This window comes from Nerophis lumbriciformis, linkage group LG05 (assembly GCF_033978685.3).
Source record: "Nerophis lumbriciformis linkage group LG05, RoL_Nlum_v2.1, whole genome shotgun sequence".
In the NCBI taxonomy this organism is placed as follows: domain Eukaryota; kingdom Metazoa; phylum Chordata; class Actinopteri; order Syngnathiformes; family Syngnathidae; genus Nerophis; species Nerophis lumbriciformis.
The window spans coordinates 36,688,299-36,703,208 of record NC_084552.2 but is presented as its reverse complement, the minus strand read 5'-3'; the positions used below and the strand labels follow the sequence as shown (position 1 = coordinate 36,703,208).

At 42.7% G+C, this 14,910-nt stretch overlaps 1 protein-coding gene across 4 annotated transcripts in view; it reads right to left on the bottom strand.

Annotated features, from left to right (window-relative positions):
* Positions 1–2,628: 2,628 nt before the first annotated feature.
* Positions 2,629–14,910, bottom strand: part of LOC133606540 (uncharacterized) — a 41,600-nt gene continuing 29,318 nt past the window's right edge. For 3 of the 4 annotated variants that reach the window (XM_061960600.2, XM_061960601.2, XM_061960603.2), the window contains 22 exons: positions 12,602–13,614; positions 12,411–12,539; positions 12,319–12,353; positions 12,089–12,238; positions 11,252–11,386; positions 11,140–11,178; positions 10,940–11,065; positions 10,746–10,872; positions 10,499–10,669; positions 10,226–10,422; positions 10,016–10,150; positions 9,902–9,940; positions 9,687–9,827; positions 9,405–9,481; positions 9,280–9,303; positions 9,059–9,200; positions 3,724–8,895; positions 3,575–3,644; positions 3,395–3,499; positions 3,099–3,326; positions 2,902–3,023; positions 2,629–2,833 (listed from right to left, as the gene is read on the bottom strand). In XM_061960600.2, the coding sequence (XP_061816584.2) occupies positions 2,777–2,833; positions 2,902–3,023; positions 3,099–3,326; positions 3,395–3,499; positions 3,575–3,644; positions 3,724–8,895; positions 9,059–9,200; positions 9,280–9,303; positions 9,405–9,481; positions 9,687–9,827; positions 9,902–9,940; positions 10,016–10,150; positions 10,226–10,422; positions 10,499–10,669; positions 10,746–10,872; positions 10,940–11,065; positions 11,140–11,178; positions 11,252–11,386; positions 12,089–12,238; positions 12,319–12,353; positions 12,411–12,539; positions 12,602–13,614 (8,434 nt within the window). In that variant the 3' untranslated portion in view covers positions 2,629–2,776. The remainder of the gene's footprint in view (positions 2,834–2,901; positions 3,024–3,098; positions 3,327–3,394; positions 3,500–3,574; positions 3,645–3,723; positions 8,896–9,058; positions 9,201–9,279; positions 9,304–9,404; positions 9,482–9,686; positions 9,828–9,901; positions 9,941–10,015; positions 10,151–10,225; positions 10,423–10,498; positions 10,670–10,745; positions 10,873–10,939; positions 11,066–11,139; positions 11,179–11,251; positions 11,387–12,088; positions 12,239–12,318; positions 12,354–12,410; positions 12,540–12,601; positions 13,615–14,910) is intronic. The other variant, XM_061960602.2, reaches the window with a different exon arrangement.

Genomic DNA, 14,910 nt, shown 5'->3' with positions numbered 1-14,910 from the left:
TATCCTTTCTTTTTTTGGCATTGTGCTGCAGGCATAATCAACATGAATCAAGTTTAAATACAGATGGTAATATTCCTAACAGATAACCTACATCTTATATCCCCAGAATGCTGAAATTATTATTATTATTATTAATAATAATAATAATTATTATTATTATCATTGTCATTATTATTCTTATTATTGTTATTATTATCATTATTATTATTATTATTATTTGGTTAACCCACACAGTAATAGCAAAGTCACAATAAACTTTATATCTAAACCTCTACTGTGAGAGAAATGTGATCCGCCGTAAACACAGTGCATTTTATTTTGAAAATGAACCCGGTGTTTTATTTTGTATTTTGTACACTACTTCCTGTCCTGCACGATCCGCTCTGCGCTGTGCGGAATTGATGTGCCGTGCTATGGCGTCACATTAGTATGGCGTCACATTAGTGCCATAAATCCTAGCGCATAAAAACTGTTATCGCGCGCTGATTCTCCACTTCGTGCGCGCGCGTGACACCCTTTTGCGCGCACGCGACACCCTTTTGCGCGCGCGTGGTGCCTTAGTTGGCTCTCTCTCCTCTCACTTACTCACTCACTCGCCCTCTCTCTCTCTCTCTGGCGGAAGCGGCAGGCTCAAACAACCCGGTATTACAAGAAAACGTGGAGTTTTTGTACCGCTGTTTTTTACATCCCTGACAGGAATTAATGTTGTTTAAAGAAAAAAAAACTAAACAAAAAAAAAACACACACACAGGCAGAGGGCACTTTTTAAGACGAGGCAAAAAAGGGCAGGGGCTCAAGCACCCATAGGGCCCTATGTGTGCACGTGCCTGGTTGCAGGTGTGTAATTTGTTGTGAGTTAATGCACTGTGTTGGTTTTGTTCTTTGAACAAGGTGATGTTCATGCACGGTTCATTTTGTGCACCAGTAAAAAAAAAACATATAATTTGCCTTTGAATTTGAAAAAAAAAAGTTTTTATTTTTCACTAAAGAAGGGTTCGGTGAATGCGCATATAAAACTGGTGGGGTTTGGTATCTCCAACAAGGTTAAGAACCACTGGACTAAAGTCTCCAAATGTAACCTCAAGTTCAAGCTTTTTTCAATAGCTAAATAATGGTACAAATGTTCAAATCTTGTAGAGGAACTAGCCTCAGATATTTTTACATTATAATTGTATTTAGCTGAACATCCTTGACAGAAATTTCCCTCATCGATGGACGGAATTACTCAAGCGTCTCCCTCTTCATCATCTGATTTTCCTTGGACTGGGACAAGCGGTAGAAAATGGATGAATGGATGGATAGGCCCCACCCTCGTGAAAACACTTTGGACTTATTGGCTCTTTTGCTATAAAGGTAATTAATTATTCTCCCTCGGGGCTCAACTTTGCGGAAGCTTGCTCTTGTGGCATCCACTTATGTTTACGTTGTATACAATCGATAATGCTTATGGGGGAGTGAGACCAACACTGTAACATTTATACCAGTGACCTATTTTGATAGTTGAAAAAAAGAATGTGGGTAAATGTATGTTATTTGGATGTAACAACACGTTTTGGCATCAAACACATTTACTTTCATATGAAGCAGAGAAGACATTCATTGAAAATCATCATTTCAAATAATGAAACTTGTCTTTGTAGCCTTTTTGCTATTATGAGAAATTTGTCTCGCTAGCAAATTTTAGGCGAAAAGCCCTATTTTCAGATTGTTTTCTATGAATTATAGAGACAAAGTTAAATTGTTCAGTTGTAAGTTGACACCCTACTAAAGCATTGGAATTGTTAAATGGCTTTAAAATTAGCTTAAATACAATTTCAAAAAGCTTGTGGAAATAATCCGGTTCAGTGGTTCTCAACTTTTATTCACCAAGTACCACCTCAGAAAACACTTCGCTCCCCAAGGGCGGCATAGCTCGGTTGGTAGAGTGGCCGTGCCAGCAACTTGAGGGTTCCAGGTTCAATTCCCGCTTCTGCAATCCGAGTCACTTCTGTTGTGTCCTAGGGCAAGACACTTTAACCAGCTGCTCCCAGTGCCACCCATACTGGTTTAAATGTAAATTAGATTTTGGGCTTCACTATGTAAAGCACTTTGAGTCACTAAAGAAAAAGCGCTATATAAATATAATTCACTTCACTAATAAAATACAGTAGCATAGTGGGACTAAATTTCCATTAAAAACAAGGCAGAGGTTTTATTTAACAAGTGTATTTACAATTTTTACCACTGTACCTTCCACACAGTTTGAACAGTAACAATGTGTTTGAATATTTAATTTGATTATTCGGCGTACCACTACATGGAGTCTGTGTACCATACCACAATTTGAAACTCAGTGATCTAGTTCCTTCACATGTGTTTAACTGATATGCTGCCATTAAAGGGGAGCCACATCTAGTATGCCACATTTGATCAAATGTGTCTCGTCTTAGGGACTTCATAAGTTCAAGTCAAGCACAAAGCTGTAGAGGACCAACTTTACCCAAAAAAAACAAAAAACACTTTCATAGTGAGAAAAAATACAAATGAAGGAATGGCATTTGTTTTTCTAAGGGAGCTCATTCTTAGTAGATGTAAATGTCAAAATAAATAAAGTGAAACTGTTTATCATCTAGAAAGCATGACGACATATTCTGTTTGAGTACATTTTTAATGATTTGACAAATCTCTGGCTAAAGTAAGTGTAAAGTGATACTTCACTGTGTAAATTAGGTAAGACAAACACATTTTCAATCACAGTAAACGACGACGACGCCAAAATGGCGGCCTTTTTCGAAACTCAGTCAGAGATGGAGCCTTGGGTTGATGCGCTCGATTTCTGCTCACGCTGATATTTCTGTGGAAAGACATCATACACGCTCATTAGGAGCAGGTGAATACACGATGAAGAATCATTACATGTACCTTCAGGTTGTTGTAGTGTTTCTCACTGCTGCAGTGCTTTTCTTTGGCTGTGCTCTCTTTTAGGTAGAAAATGGAGCAAAGTTCACAGAAATAACCATGTTTGGGCACCACAAACTCTGTACCTGCACACAAGAAAAGGAAATGAAGAGTTGATCAATTGTACAAAAGTGAAATTAGGAACTATAAGAGTGTCATACCGAGAGGGTTGTTGGGTTTGAACGCTGGCAGTTTAAAGTTTGTTGAAACATATGGAGACAGAGAACGTGCTCGCTTTGTTTCTGTAGCAATAATGTCCGCCTCCCATTTGCTCCCAATTGTAGTCTGTCTAAAGTCCTCCTCCCTCTCTTTGTCCTGGTGGACGCTTGGCGAGGAGGTAGCTGGATGGTCTTTTAAGACCGCTTCCATCCCTCTGTTTGTGCTCCCCTCTGCGAAAGAACAACATAAGGAAGGGGAAGGGGCAAGCGGTGCTACTTTGTGACACTGTGATGCTAACCAGGACTCTGTCTGCGTCTCTTCCAGCTGGGCGGGGTCATGTCTTCCGACTGTGCCTCTTCAACCTGTCCCACCTGATCCAGCGTCACAAAGGCCGTGTTGGCCTCTAATGCGGAAAAAAAAGTCACATTTCACATTACCATTAACAAACCAAAAAAGTGTGTGTAGATAGGAAAAACACCTGTGTTTTTGTCGTTGTCCTCGTCGTCATCATCATCTTCACCGCCTGCTCCGTCTAAAGTCAGCGAAGTCTACAAGAACCAATAAATGACCTTTAGTAATGTCACTCATAGAAGATAAGCATCTCCACAACAAGATGAAAAAAATCACCTGATCGTTCAGACAGTCCTCTGATTGATCTTCCTCGCTATGTTGGCGGGGAGTGTGTGTCTTTTGTTGAACCTTTTTTTCTTCCTCCATTACAATCTCATCCAGAGTGACCAGAGTTTGTAGCTCCCCGTCAGAAATGTCATCCAGAGTGAGCAACTCTTCTTTATCCTTACTTCCTTCACTTGGCTCCCTTTCCTCTGTTCCCACGGTCATCTCCTCTACTACATCTGGGCTCAGCTCTCGCACCCTTGCTCGCCTCTTCAGCTCCTCCTCCTCGGCCATGTCGTCAGAAAAATTATCCTCTTCCTCGCTCACTTGGTCGAGCTTCCAAACGCTGCTGTCTTTGTTAGGGTGCATTAGTTTGGGCTTGTCTTTCTCTTTCACGTCAGTTTCCAGTTTGACTTTTCCACATGTGCTGACAGAGATGATGTCCTCACTAGGTTCTTCCTTAATGCTGCCACACACTTTTTCATTAAAACAATCTACAACTCCAGATGTGCCTTTCTCCTCATGTTGGCTGTCATTTATGTCCTCCTCCTTTGGACTATTGTGATCATGGACCGTCTCTTCCTCTACAGAATCAAGGACCTGGAATGTGGTCTCTTCTTCATTACCAGCATCTTGTTCCTGCTTTTCTAAAGAGACATCCTGATGATGCTCACCAGAAGTCTGTCTGTTTTTTTTGGCTCTACCTCTCCAGTTATGCGGGGGCACTTCTTCAGGCTCCACCTGTTCAACCTCTCTTACCTTGTCCTTTGTCACTAAACTCGTGTGTCTTTTCGGGCGTCCTTGTCGAGTGTGCTTAGTAGGTTGTGATGTTTCCACATCATCTTGAATCTCCTTCTCATTACCTTCTAAAGGCTCTCCTTGAGCTGGACCTTCATTCAAAGAATCCATATTACTTGTCTCTACCTCCTCAAGTTGGTTGTCAGTCATATTCTCCTTTGGACTATTGTGATCATGAAGCGTCTCATCCTCTACAGAATCAAGGACCTGGAATGTGGCCTCTTCTTCATTGACAGCATTTTGTTCTTTCTTTTCTAAGGAGGCATCATGATGATGCTCACCAGAGGTCGGTCTACTTCTCTTTTTGGCTCTGCCTTTCCATTTGGGCACTTCTTCAGGCTCTGCCTGTTCAACCTCTCCCACCTTGTCTTGAGTCACTAAGCTTGTGTGTTTTTTTTGGCGTCCTACACGAGTGCGCTTAGTACATTGTGATGTTTCCACATCTTCATCTTGAATGTCCTTTTCATCACCACCTAAAGGCTCTACTTCAGCTGAACCTTCATTCAAAGAATCCATATTATTTGTCTTTTCCTTCTCAAGTTGGTTGTCAGTCATATCCTTCTTTGGACTATTGTGATCATGAAGCGTCTCGTCCTCCACAGAATCTAGGACCTGGAATGTGGCCTCTTCTTCATCGCCAGCATTTTGTTCTTTTTCTAAGGAAGCATCATGATGATGCTCACCAGAGGTCAGTCTGCTCTTTTTCTTGGCTCTGCCTCTCCAGTTGGCTACTTCATCAGACTCTACCCGTTCAACCTCTCCCACCTTGTCCTTTGTCACTAAGCTTGTGTGTCTTTTCTGGCGTCCTTGTCGAGTCTGCTTAGTAGGTTGTGATGATTCCACATCATCTTGAATCTCCTTCTCATTACCATCTAAAGGCTCTCGTTGAGCTGGACCTTCATTCAAAGAATCCATATTACTTGTCTCTACCTCCTCAAGTTGGTTGTCAGTCATATTCTCCTTTGGACTATTGTGATCATGCAGTGTCTCATCCTCTACAGAATCAAGGACCTGGAATGTGGCCTCTTCTTCATTGACAGCATTTTGTTCTTTCTTTTCTAAGGAGGCATCATGATGATGCTCACCAGAGGTCGGTCTACTTCTCTTTTTGGCTCTGCCTTTCCATTTGGAGACTTCTTCAGGCTCTGCCTGTTCAACCTCTCCCACCTTGTCCTGAGTCACTAAGCTTGTGGGTTTTTTCTGGCGTCCTCGACGAGTACGCTTAGTACATTGTGATGTTTCCACATCTTCATCTTGAATGTCCTTTTCATCACCACCTGAAGGCTCTCTTTCAGCTGGACCTTCATTCAAAGAATCCATATTATTTGTTGTTTCTTTCTCAAGTTGGTCGTCAGTCATATCCTTCTTTGGACTATTGTGATCATGAAGCGTCTCGTCCTCCACAGAATCTAGGACCTGGAATGTGGCCTCTTCTTCATCGCCAGCATTTTGTTCTTTTTCTAAGGAAGCATCATGATGATGCTCACCAGAGGTCAGTCTGCTCCTTTTCTTGGCTCTGCCTCTCCAGTTGGCTACTTCATCAGGCTCTACCCGTTCAACCTCTCCCACCTTGTCCTGAGTGACTAAGCTTGTTTTTTTTTTCTGGCGACCCTGTCGAGTGCGCTTAGTACATTGTGATGTTTCCACACCTTCATATTGACTCTCCTTTTCATCACCATCTAAAAGCTCTACTTCAGCAGAACCTTCATTCAAACAATCCATAGCGTTGTACTCTTGCTCAAGTGGGTTGTCAGTGGACTTTGGACTATTGTGATCATGGAGCGTCTCTTCCTCCACAGAATCCAGGACCTGGAATGTGGCCTCTTCTTCATCACCAGCATTTTGTTCTTTCTCTTCTAAGGACACATCACGACGATGCTCACCAGAAGTCATTCTGCTTCTCGTTTTGGCTCTTCCTTTTCTGTTGGGCAGGGATGCTTCTTCATCTACCTCTCCCACCTTATCAAATTTTACCAAGCTTGTATTATCTTCAGAAGAGGAAGAGAAAGGGGGTCTTGTGTGGCGTTTTTGTCGAGTGCGTTTAGTATGTTGTGATGTTTCCCCAGCTTTATCTTTGGCCTTTTTCTCATCATCACCACCATTTAAAGGCTGTTTCTTGGATGGATCTTCATTCATACAATCTACAACTCGATACACACCTTCCTTCTCATGTCGATTGTCAAGAATGTCCTCCTTTGGACTTTTGTGATCATAGAGCGTCTCTTCCTCTACAGAATCTAGGACCTGGAATGTGGCTTCTTCTTCATCGCCAGTGCATTCTTCCTTCTGTTGTAAGGTAGCATAATGATGATGCGCACCAGAAGTCAGTCTACTTTTTTTGGCTCTGCCTCTCAATTTGGGCGGGGACGCTTCTTCGTCATCAACCTCTCCCACCTTATCCAACGTCACCAAGTTTGTGTTGTCTTTCGAAGAGGAAGAAAGAAGGTGTCTTGTCTGGTGGTGTTGAGTGTGTTTTGCATGGCAGGATGTTTCTCCAGCCTTATCTTCGTCCTCCTTATCATCACCATCTAAAGTTTTTTTTTCAGCTGGATATTCATTCGAAAAATCCATGATCTCATTTGACTCTTCCTCCTCTTGTTGGTGGTCAGTCATATCCTTCTTAGGACTATTGTGATCACATAGGGGCTCTTCCTCCACTGAATCCCGGACCTGGAATGTGACTGCTTCCTCTTCATCACAAGCATTTTGTTCCTTCTTTTCTAAGGAGACATCCTGATGATGCTCACCAGAGATCAGTGTGCTTCTCCAGTTGGGCAGGGATGCTTTGTCAACAACTTCTCCCACCTTATCCACTGTCAACAAGGTTGTGTTGTCTTCTGAAGAGGAAGAAAACAAATATCTTGGCTGGTGGTGTGGTCGAGTGCGCTTAGTATGTTGTGATGTTCCCACAGCCTCATCTTTACCCTCTTTCTCATCATCATCACCACCATCATCTTTGGCTGGACCTTCATCATGGAGCATCTCGTATTCCACACAGTCCAGGACCGTGAATGTGGCTTCTTCTACCTCACCAGCGTCTAAGCAGTCATCTTCACTTTTAGTGGTTTCGACTGATTTCTTAGGTCTTCCCCTTCCTCTTGTAGCTGGGGGACTCTTCTGTTTGTCTTTGAGAACAGGCTCAGTTTTCTTGGTTGGTGTTTCTTTTCTGGTGGTTTCCTGTGAAGTTCTCGTCCTTTTCCTCGTTGTTGTCATTTCTCCATGACCTCTTTTCCCACTCGGGGCATCTTTCGTTGGCGGCCTTCCTCTTTTTCCTCTGCTGGATCTGGTTGTGATGCTGGGTTCTTCTTGTACTGTCTCAGTGTCGACAGAGTCTAAGATGTGGAAAGTAGTCTCCTCATCCTTTATGGTTGGACCCTGGATCTTCCCTCGGGTGCTCCTCCTCCTCCTATCTGGTGTCAATCTGCTGCTTGACTGTTGAACTTGGATATTATCAACAACCTGGTACTTCTGCTCAGCTTTAGGAGGCCCAAAGGTGGTGGGGTCCTTTACTATAGCCTGATGCGTTTTTGAAGACTCATGTTCTTCTCTCTTGGATGCTCTGCTTGAAGAAGTCACCCCACGCTCACGGTCTGCCTTATTCTTGGTGGAAGTTGGCTGCTCTTCCACAGACTCAATCACCTGGTATGCTGCTTCTTCTTCTTCTTCTAGTGAAGTCATAGGGTCTTTTTTACAGAGCAGGCTACCCGAGGTATCTCGAGGGTGTTTGTCATTGTCGTTTTTGTTTGTTTGACAGGATTCTGCTATCACCTCTTTATCATCTTTCTTGTTTCTCTTCTGTTTGTCTCCTTTGTCTTTTAGAGGAGACATGAAAATATATTTGTTTGCTTCATCTACATTTCTGGGTGTGTCAACTTGTGGAGAAGTCTCCTCTTCCTTGCAAATTTGTTTTGTGTCATTTTCAAACTGGCTGATGGGATGCAGCTCTGGAGCTACTTGGACCTCAGTAGCGCCATCTCCAGAGATATTAAGCTCCTTGAGGCTCCGGTCTTCTGAGGAAGGTTTCTCTTCATCGCTCACGCTGTCCAACACTTGAAAGTTTTCCTTGGTTGCGACAGTTATCATTCTATCTTTTTTACAAGTAGAAGAAGACAAAGCCTGCAAACATCTCTGAGATTCAGCCTTAAACTCTTCAGCCTTAAAGGAGCTCTTTGATTTTTGAGACATTGAGTGAGAAGATGGGCTGCATTTGGACGAGCTTCTTGTGGTTCTGGTGTTGGTTTGTTTGGAAGTCAGGTTGGAGGAGAACTCAGTAGAACTCATTTTGGCTTTTTCCTCCCCAACTTCATCCACAGTAACAAAGTCATCCATTTTAAAAGGTTCACAAAATAGTGCCCAAGGAGGAATGCGGTCTTCAGTAAAGTCCACCTTAGATTGGATGGAAAAGACAGAAATAATGAAAATTAACAGTTTACTTGAATAATATCTTGTTTGTTTTCTTTTCTCAGGCTTGCAGTGTTTTCACTGGCTTCCAATGAAAAAGACAAGAGATGACAACAATAAACGAGGAAATTGAGCTACCACAACTTACCCCTGCATTGTTTCTTTTTAAAAAGCAGGGAGCAGCATCAGGACCCACCGAGGCTCCCTGGAAGCTGACTTTCTTCCTGTCCGTCTCAGGGCACAATGTAATCACACTGTGATCCATCAGACGCCTTTTCAAGGTATTTACACTGAAATCAAATCCAAACAAAGAGCTAGCACCAAGTTTTACGTTTTCTATTACCATGATAAACACATTAGAATCCATACCTCTCAATGCCTTCAACTTCACACCTGAAAACCAGAGCAAGGAGAAATATTGCTTTCAAAATGCTGTGTGAAAAGGCTGCCAACACGCATGCATGGGCACAAACACAATGGGATAGCACACCTACCGCAATTTTGTTGACAAATCATTGGATTTCTCCTCCACACACTTAACGCCTGTAGTGTCGGCCATTTCGATGCATATCTGTGGTGTAGATAGCGAGAGACAGAGAGCAATATATAGAGATAGATCGACAAAGAAAAGGTAGAGACAGATTGATATTTTTTTAAGAAATAGAGGGAGATTTATAGAGAGATAGAAGGAGATTTATAGAGAGAAGGCAAATCATTTTTCTGATAGACACATATGACACCTGGAGTAATTTGGATTGACAGTATTTGTCATGTACCCGATTATCCAGAGGCAAGAAGTTGACAACATCTGCATGAGATGTGACAAAATCTAATACAAGTTTAACAATGTACTCGCAGATCCAGGAGATATTCACACAAAGCAGGCGCTCGGCCAACGTCTCCACTTGTCCAACGCGCTGAAAGGCAAAAAGCAAAGCATTCCTGAGGATCGGCTTCCACTTCCTTTGTCAGTAGCTCCTGGTTGACTCACAGCATTGCTCAGCTGCATCAGACTTTTGTACAAGTTCTCCTGTCAAGAGAGTACAAGTAAAATGATGAGTAATGTCATCGGAGCACCTTGACTGGTCTTTCCCAGAGTCCATACCTCGCTGCTTTCTGGACACATGGGTGACAGGACAAAGTGCACAGAGAGTTTTTTGGTTTGGTCACACACCTCCATTTTTAAGTGACTGTGGAGAAATCGGCAGCAGGCGCTCCATTCACTGAAATGCACAAAGCTCTGCAAACCAAAATAGGCGTGATGAGCACATGTCCAAACAGTGTGTGTGTCAGGAGAAGGCTGGAGTGTGCTCACCCTCCTCTGGGTTGGCAGCACGATTACGTTGTAGTACCTAGACTGAAGGTCCTTCTGGGAAATATATGGCCACACCAGCTTGGCCACACGCTCGTAACTATAGTTTGCATTAAAACCTGTCAACATGATCGTTGGAGCTGTCACACCTCGACGCTCGGCCTCGTAAATGTCAGCTTCGTCTTTGATAGTCAGAAACTCTGCGAAGACCACAACATGTGAGAGACGGAAGCCTCATTACATGAGTCCATTGGTTACATCACTGTGGGCTCTCACCTGGGATACTAAACCAGGAAGACGTTGTTGGGAACAGGTAGGGTTTCTGTGGTATGGTCAGCAAGAATGGAGAGTAGCTTCCCTCCGGAACACTGAACTCTAATGTAGGAAGAGTTGCCCCGGCAACCGCCACACTGCTGTCTGGCATGGCTTTCTCAGGAAGCATTGGTACTGTGAGGAAAAGCAAGCTTGCTATCGCTGCCTTTAAATTTCATATGATATTGTCAGTCTGTCCCAGTGAGCTTACGTGGAGCAGGGCATTTTATTTCAGGACACCACAGCCTGTGGACATGGTAGGCAGGACACCGATTCAGCAAAGAGTACCACACTCCGAAGCGATCAGCATCACAATCAGACTCAAACTCAACAAATAGCTGCAACAAGCAGATTGTATATGACTAAGACATTCAGCACTGACATATCATCAAGACATCAACGCACCTTGTTAAGGAGAGGCAGGAAGTTTTTGACAAAGAATATCTTCCTTAAATCTTCCCGGAGGCTGATAGTCTCACTTGGAGAGATGTTCTTGATGAAGATGGTTCTGGACGTAAAGTCACTCACAGGCTGGAGTTTCAAAGGTAAAAGGATTAAAAGACAAAAAAATAATCCTTACATTCACAATGTTTTTATTTACTTACAGAATTCATTATGGCCATCAGCGATGCGTAAAAACCAATCTGGAACACAAAATATTTGACTCAGTAGCTAATATTGGCCCCTTCACAACATCCCAAAGTGCTTACTGCGTACCGGCGACATGGAGACATTTTTACCCAACACATGCAGTCGCAGTTTATTACTACAGCCTTCGAGTGCAAATGTTTTGTTCCTGCTGCCGATGAAAGCAGCCTGAACATCCTTTGCTCTCTCCATCTGAACAAACGCCTGAAGGTCACAAAGAGACATCCAATGAAGTCATTCAATAAGTGATTTTGTGTACATTCACATCTGGTAAGTGCACTATTGTATAATCATCAGAGTAATTCAAAGTGCCTACTAAGGCTGCACAAAAACAAGATCTTATTTCTAAATAAGGATTTATTTCATTTTACTAAACAGGTAGCATCGCTAACAATCGCTGCCATTTTACTTAAATAATCATGTTGCACTCTACTCCAGTCTCGCCAGCCAGGGCGAGTTGGCTTTACTGCTCTGGGTTCTTGCCTAATAAAAGCCAACGTCACTGGCCATCAATTATCACTATCACATTACTTAAAGAACGTTTCTTCTATCACACTGTAGAGTGAGCGAGCGTGCCATGTCTCATTGCCTTTTATTTTCAGACTTCTTCAACTCTGTTAAGGAAGTCCCCGTCAATGGTCCTTCGGGGACCTTCCATGAAGAACGTTAGAAGTCAATTGCAAGTTTCTTCAAATCAGCACAAGATAATGAGGAGTCTAATCAAAATGACAATCACTTTATAAAAAAAGTACCTTTCTTGAGTTATTTGGAATGTAAGCACATGGCCCTGAATATGGTGTGTGTGTGTGTGTGTGTGTGTGTGTGTGAAAATATCCCTCAGAATATAAATCTCAATAGTAAGCAAGAAAATTGGCATGTCCAGAATCATGCAATAGTCACACATACCATGCACGTTTGAGGAATAACGTGGATTTTCTTGTCCGAATAATAAAATCCAAAGGGTTCCAACAACCGGGCGACGTCTTCCTCACTGTAGGAACCATCATATATGGGCAGGTGCGTGATCAACAACTGCCTCTTGTTGAGTAACAGAAACTGGACAATCAGAACATTGTGATTGTTCTTTTACTTCAAGATGCCAAAAAATGCACAGATGCATAAAGTGAAGTTCTTACCCTTGCTGAAATGCAGGTTTTGATTTTGAGGCATACTGCAACAAAGTTACAAATAAATAACAACTAGTAAATTGTTGACGTGTCAGACGCACCGATTCTTTTTAGAAGCAGATGTTGTTCCATCATCTCTCCAATGGTGAGTGTGGCTGCAGCCTCAGCGCTGTGTGATGATATCACATCCTGCACCACTGCTGCCTTAGGTGGAGTCTTGGATGCTGTTGCTGTGGAAACAAGACTTAATGAACAAGTCACTGGTTTGTCAACATTTAGGTGGCTAACCAACCTCCTTGCTTCTGTTCTTGTTTTTTGTCTCGTGCTTGTGTTAGCTTTGCGTCCCCATCAGCTTCACCTTGCCGATTAATTAGTAAATCCCTTTTGGGGGCCGCCGGTGGAACTGCTGATTCCACTAGGGGCTCGGTATTTTGCTGGTTTTTCACACTTTTGTCAGGTTGTGGCTCTGTTTTTGTGAAAGTGTCCACTGCCATTGGTTCTGGAAACTCGGATTTTGGAGCCACTGCTTGCTCTGGCGAACATGGCAAGTTTGCCGTTTCAACATCAGCTGCTTCTGGTGGAGTGGTCTCGGCCTCTGCGGTGTGGTCTCTTAGAGGTTCTGTCATGCTTGCTGGTGCAACATTGGCCATTTCTGGTTGTGTAGTTAGCGCTTTTGGAGGTTCTTTCACTCTTGTTCGTCTATCATCAACTACTTCTGGTGATGCGGTCTCGGCCGTGGTGGTATGGTCTTTTAGAGGTTTGGTCACGCTTGCTATTCCAACGTTGGCTGCTTCCGGTTGTGTGGTCTGATCTCTTGGAGGTTTTGCAACACTTGCTGGTCCAGCATTGGCTGCTTCCGGTTGTGTGGTCTGATCTCTTGGAGGTTTTGTCACGCTTGCTGGTCCCGCATCGACCACTTTTGGTTGTAAGTTTTGCTCTCTGGTGGCAATCAGCTTAGACGAGACCTTAAGATTGTGTTGCATTTCTGCAGTTCTACATTTGGATGGCTCCTCCTCTTTTTTAAGGGCAGTTCCTGATGCAACACTCTTTCGAGCTTCACATTTGGGTGCTTCTCTAATAACCTTTGACCCTTGAGCTGACTTAACAGTGAAGGTAGTTTTAAACTTTTTTTTTACTGGACCTTTCTTCTGAGCTCCTTTCACCGTCTTGGTGACCTGCTTGCATGAGACATCCTTTGCTTTGGAAACCAACCTTTTTGCAGAAAGTACAGCAGGTTTTGCAGAGGGGATACTAGCAGATTTAGATGTGGTAGTGGTAGCGACACTGTTTGAGGCGTCAGGTTTTCTGGCAAAACAATGAAAGGATTTATGCAGCCTTACTTTTTGTAATTTACGAGGCAGGCCCGATACAACTTTTTCCTGTCCGGTATCAATATTGCAACTTTGTAGATCAGCTGAAACAGATACTATGACTATACTTTTCTTCTTTTCTGTATTAGCAATAGATTTGTATTCTTGTTCTTTGCTAAATATAGACATAAAAACAAAACAAAATATATATATATATATATATATATATATATATATATATATATATAATAAAACTGTATTTTCTGCTTCCCTGAAGGAAGAAATTAAAAGCCCACAACACAACTTAAAGGGAACTTTTAAAGCAAAGCCAACTTTTCTTACTAATTGGTACCTACTGTTTATTTGGGATCTGCATTATGTCCCGAAAAATAGATATCAAACCGTGGAGCCATTGAGATATATATAAAACACTTTTGCCTTCCTTTATACTTTCGGGGAACTAGTCGTTTAGAATTTCCCCCTTTCGTAACGTTTTTTTCCAAGTGTAACATCAGCGAATTATGGTAGAGATTTACTAAAAGTGCTTTGCGCGCTGCCGCCGTTGTAGTGAATTGGCTCCTTCTTGTTCGCTATCCTTTTGCGCGCGACCGCCGCCGTAGTCAATAGTGAAGTGAAGTGAATTACATTTATATAGCGCTTTTTCTCAAGTGACTCAAAGCGCTTTACATAGTGAAACCCAATATCTAAGTTACATTTAAACCAGTGTGGGTGGCACTGGGAGCAGGTGGGTAAAGTGTCTTGCCCAAGGACACAACGGCAGTGACTCGGATGGCGGAAGCGGGGATCGAACCTGCAACCCTCAAGTTGCTGGCACGGCCACTCTACCAACCGAGCTATACCGTCCCATAGGCTCTTTCTTGTTCGGTATCCTCTTGTTGTGAGGCAGACTTTCTCGTATATGTACATGAATGCTCCACTGTTACCATTTCTAACACAAAGTAGCATATATTTCGAACTTAATCTGTCAGTAGGCTGGTTATGGAAGTGCTGAAGACTACTACAAAGACAAAGATGACAAAGAAAAAACGCTGTTGAAGTGGAGCCACGTAAATAACATCACCCACTAAACGGCGCATCCTATTATTGCATTCAATCCAAGATGGCAGCCATGTCTATTCTGTGTTCAGTGTGTTCTTACCTGAGGTCTGGGTTTTTGTGTTTTTTATGTATGAGATTTTAATTAATTTTAGTCTGAATGAGTGGTACTCTGCAAGATAAACAAATTCACTGCAAAGTGTTTTTTCTGGTGGACAGTTTCTCATCAAATGTC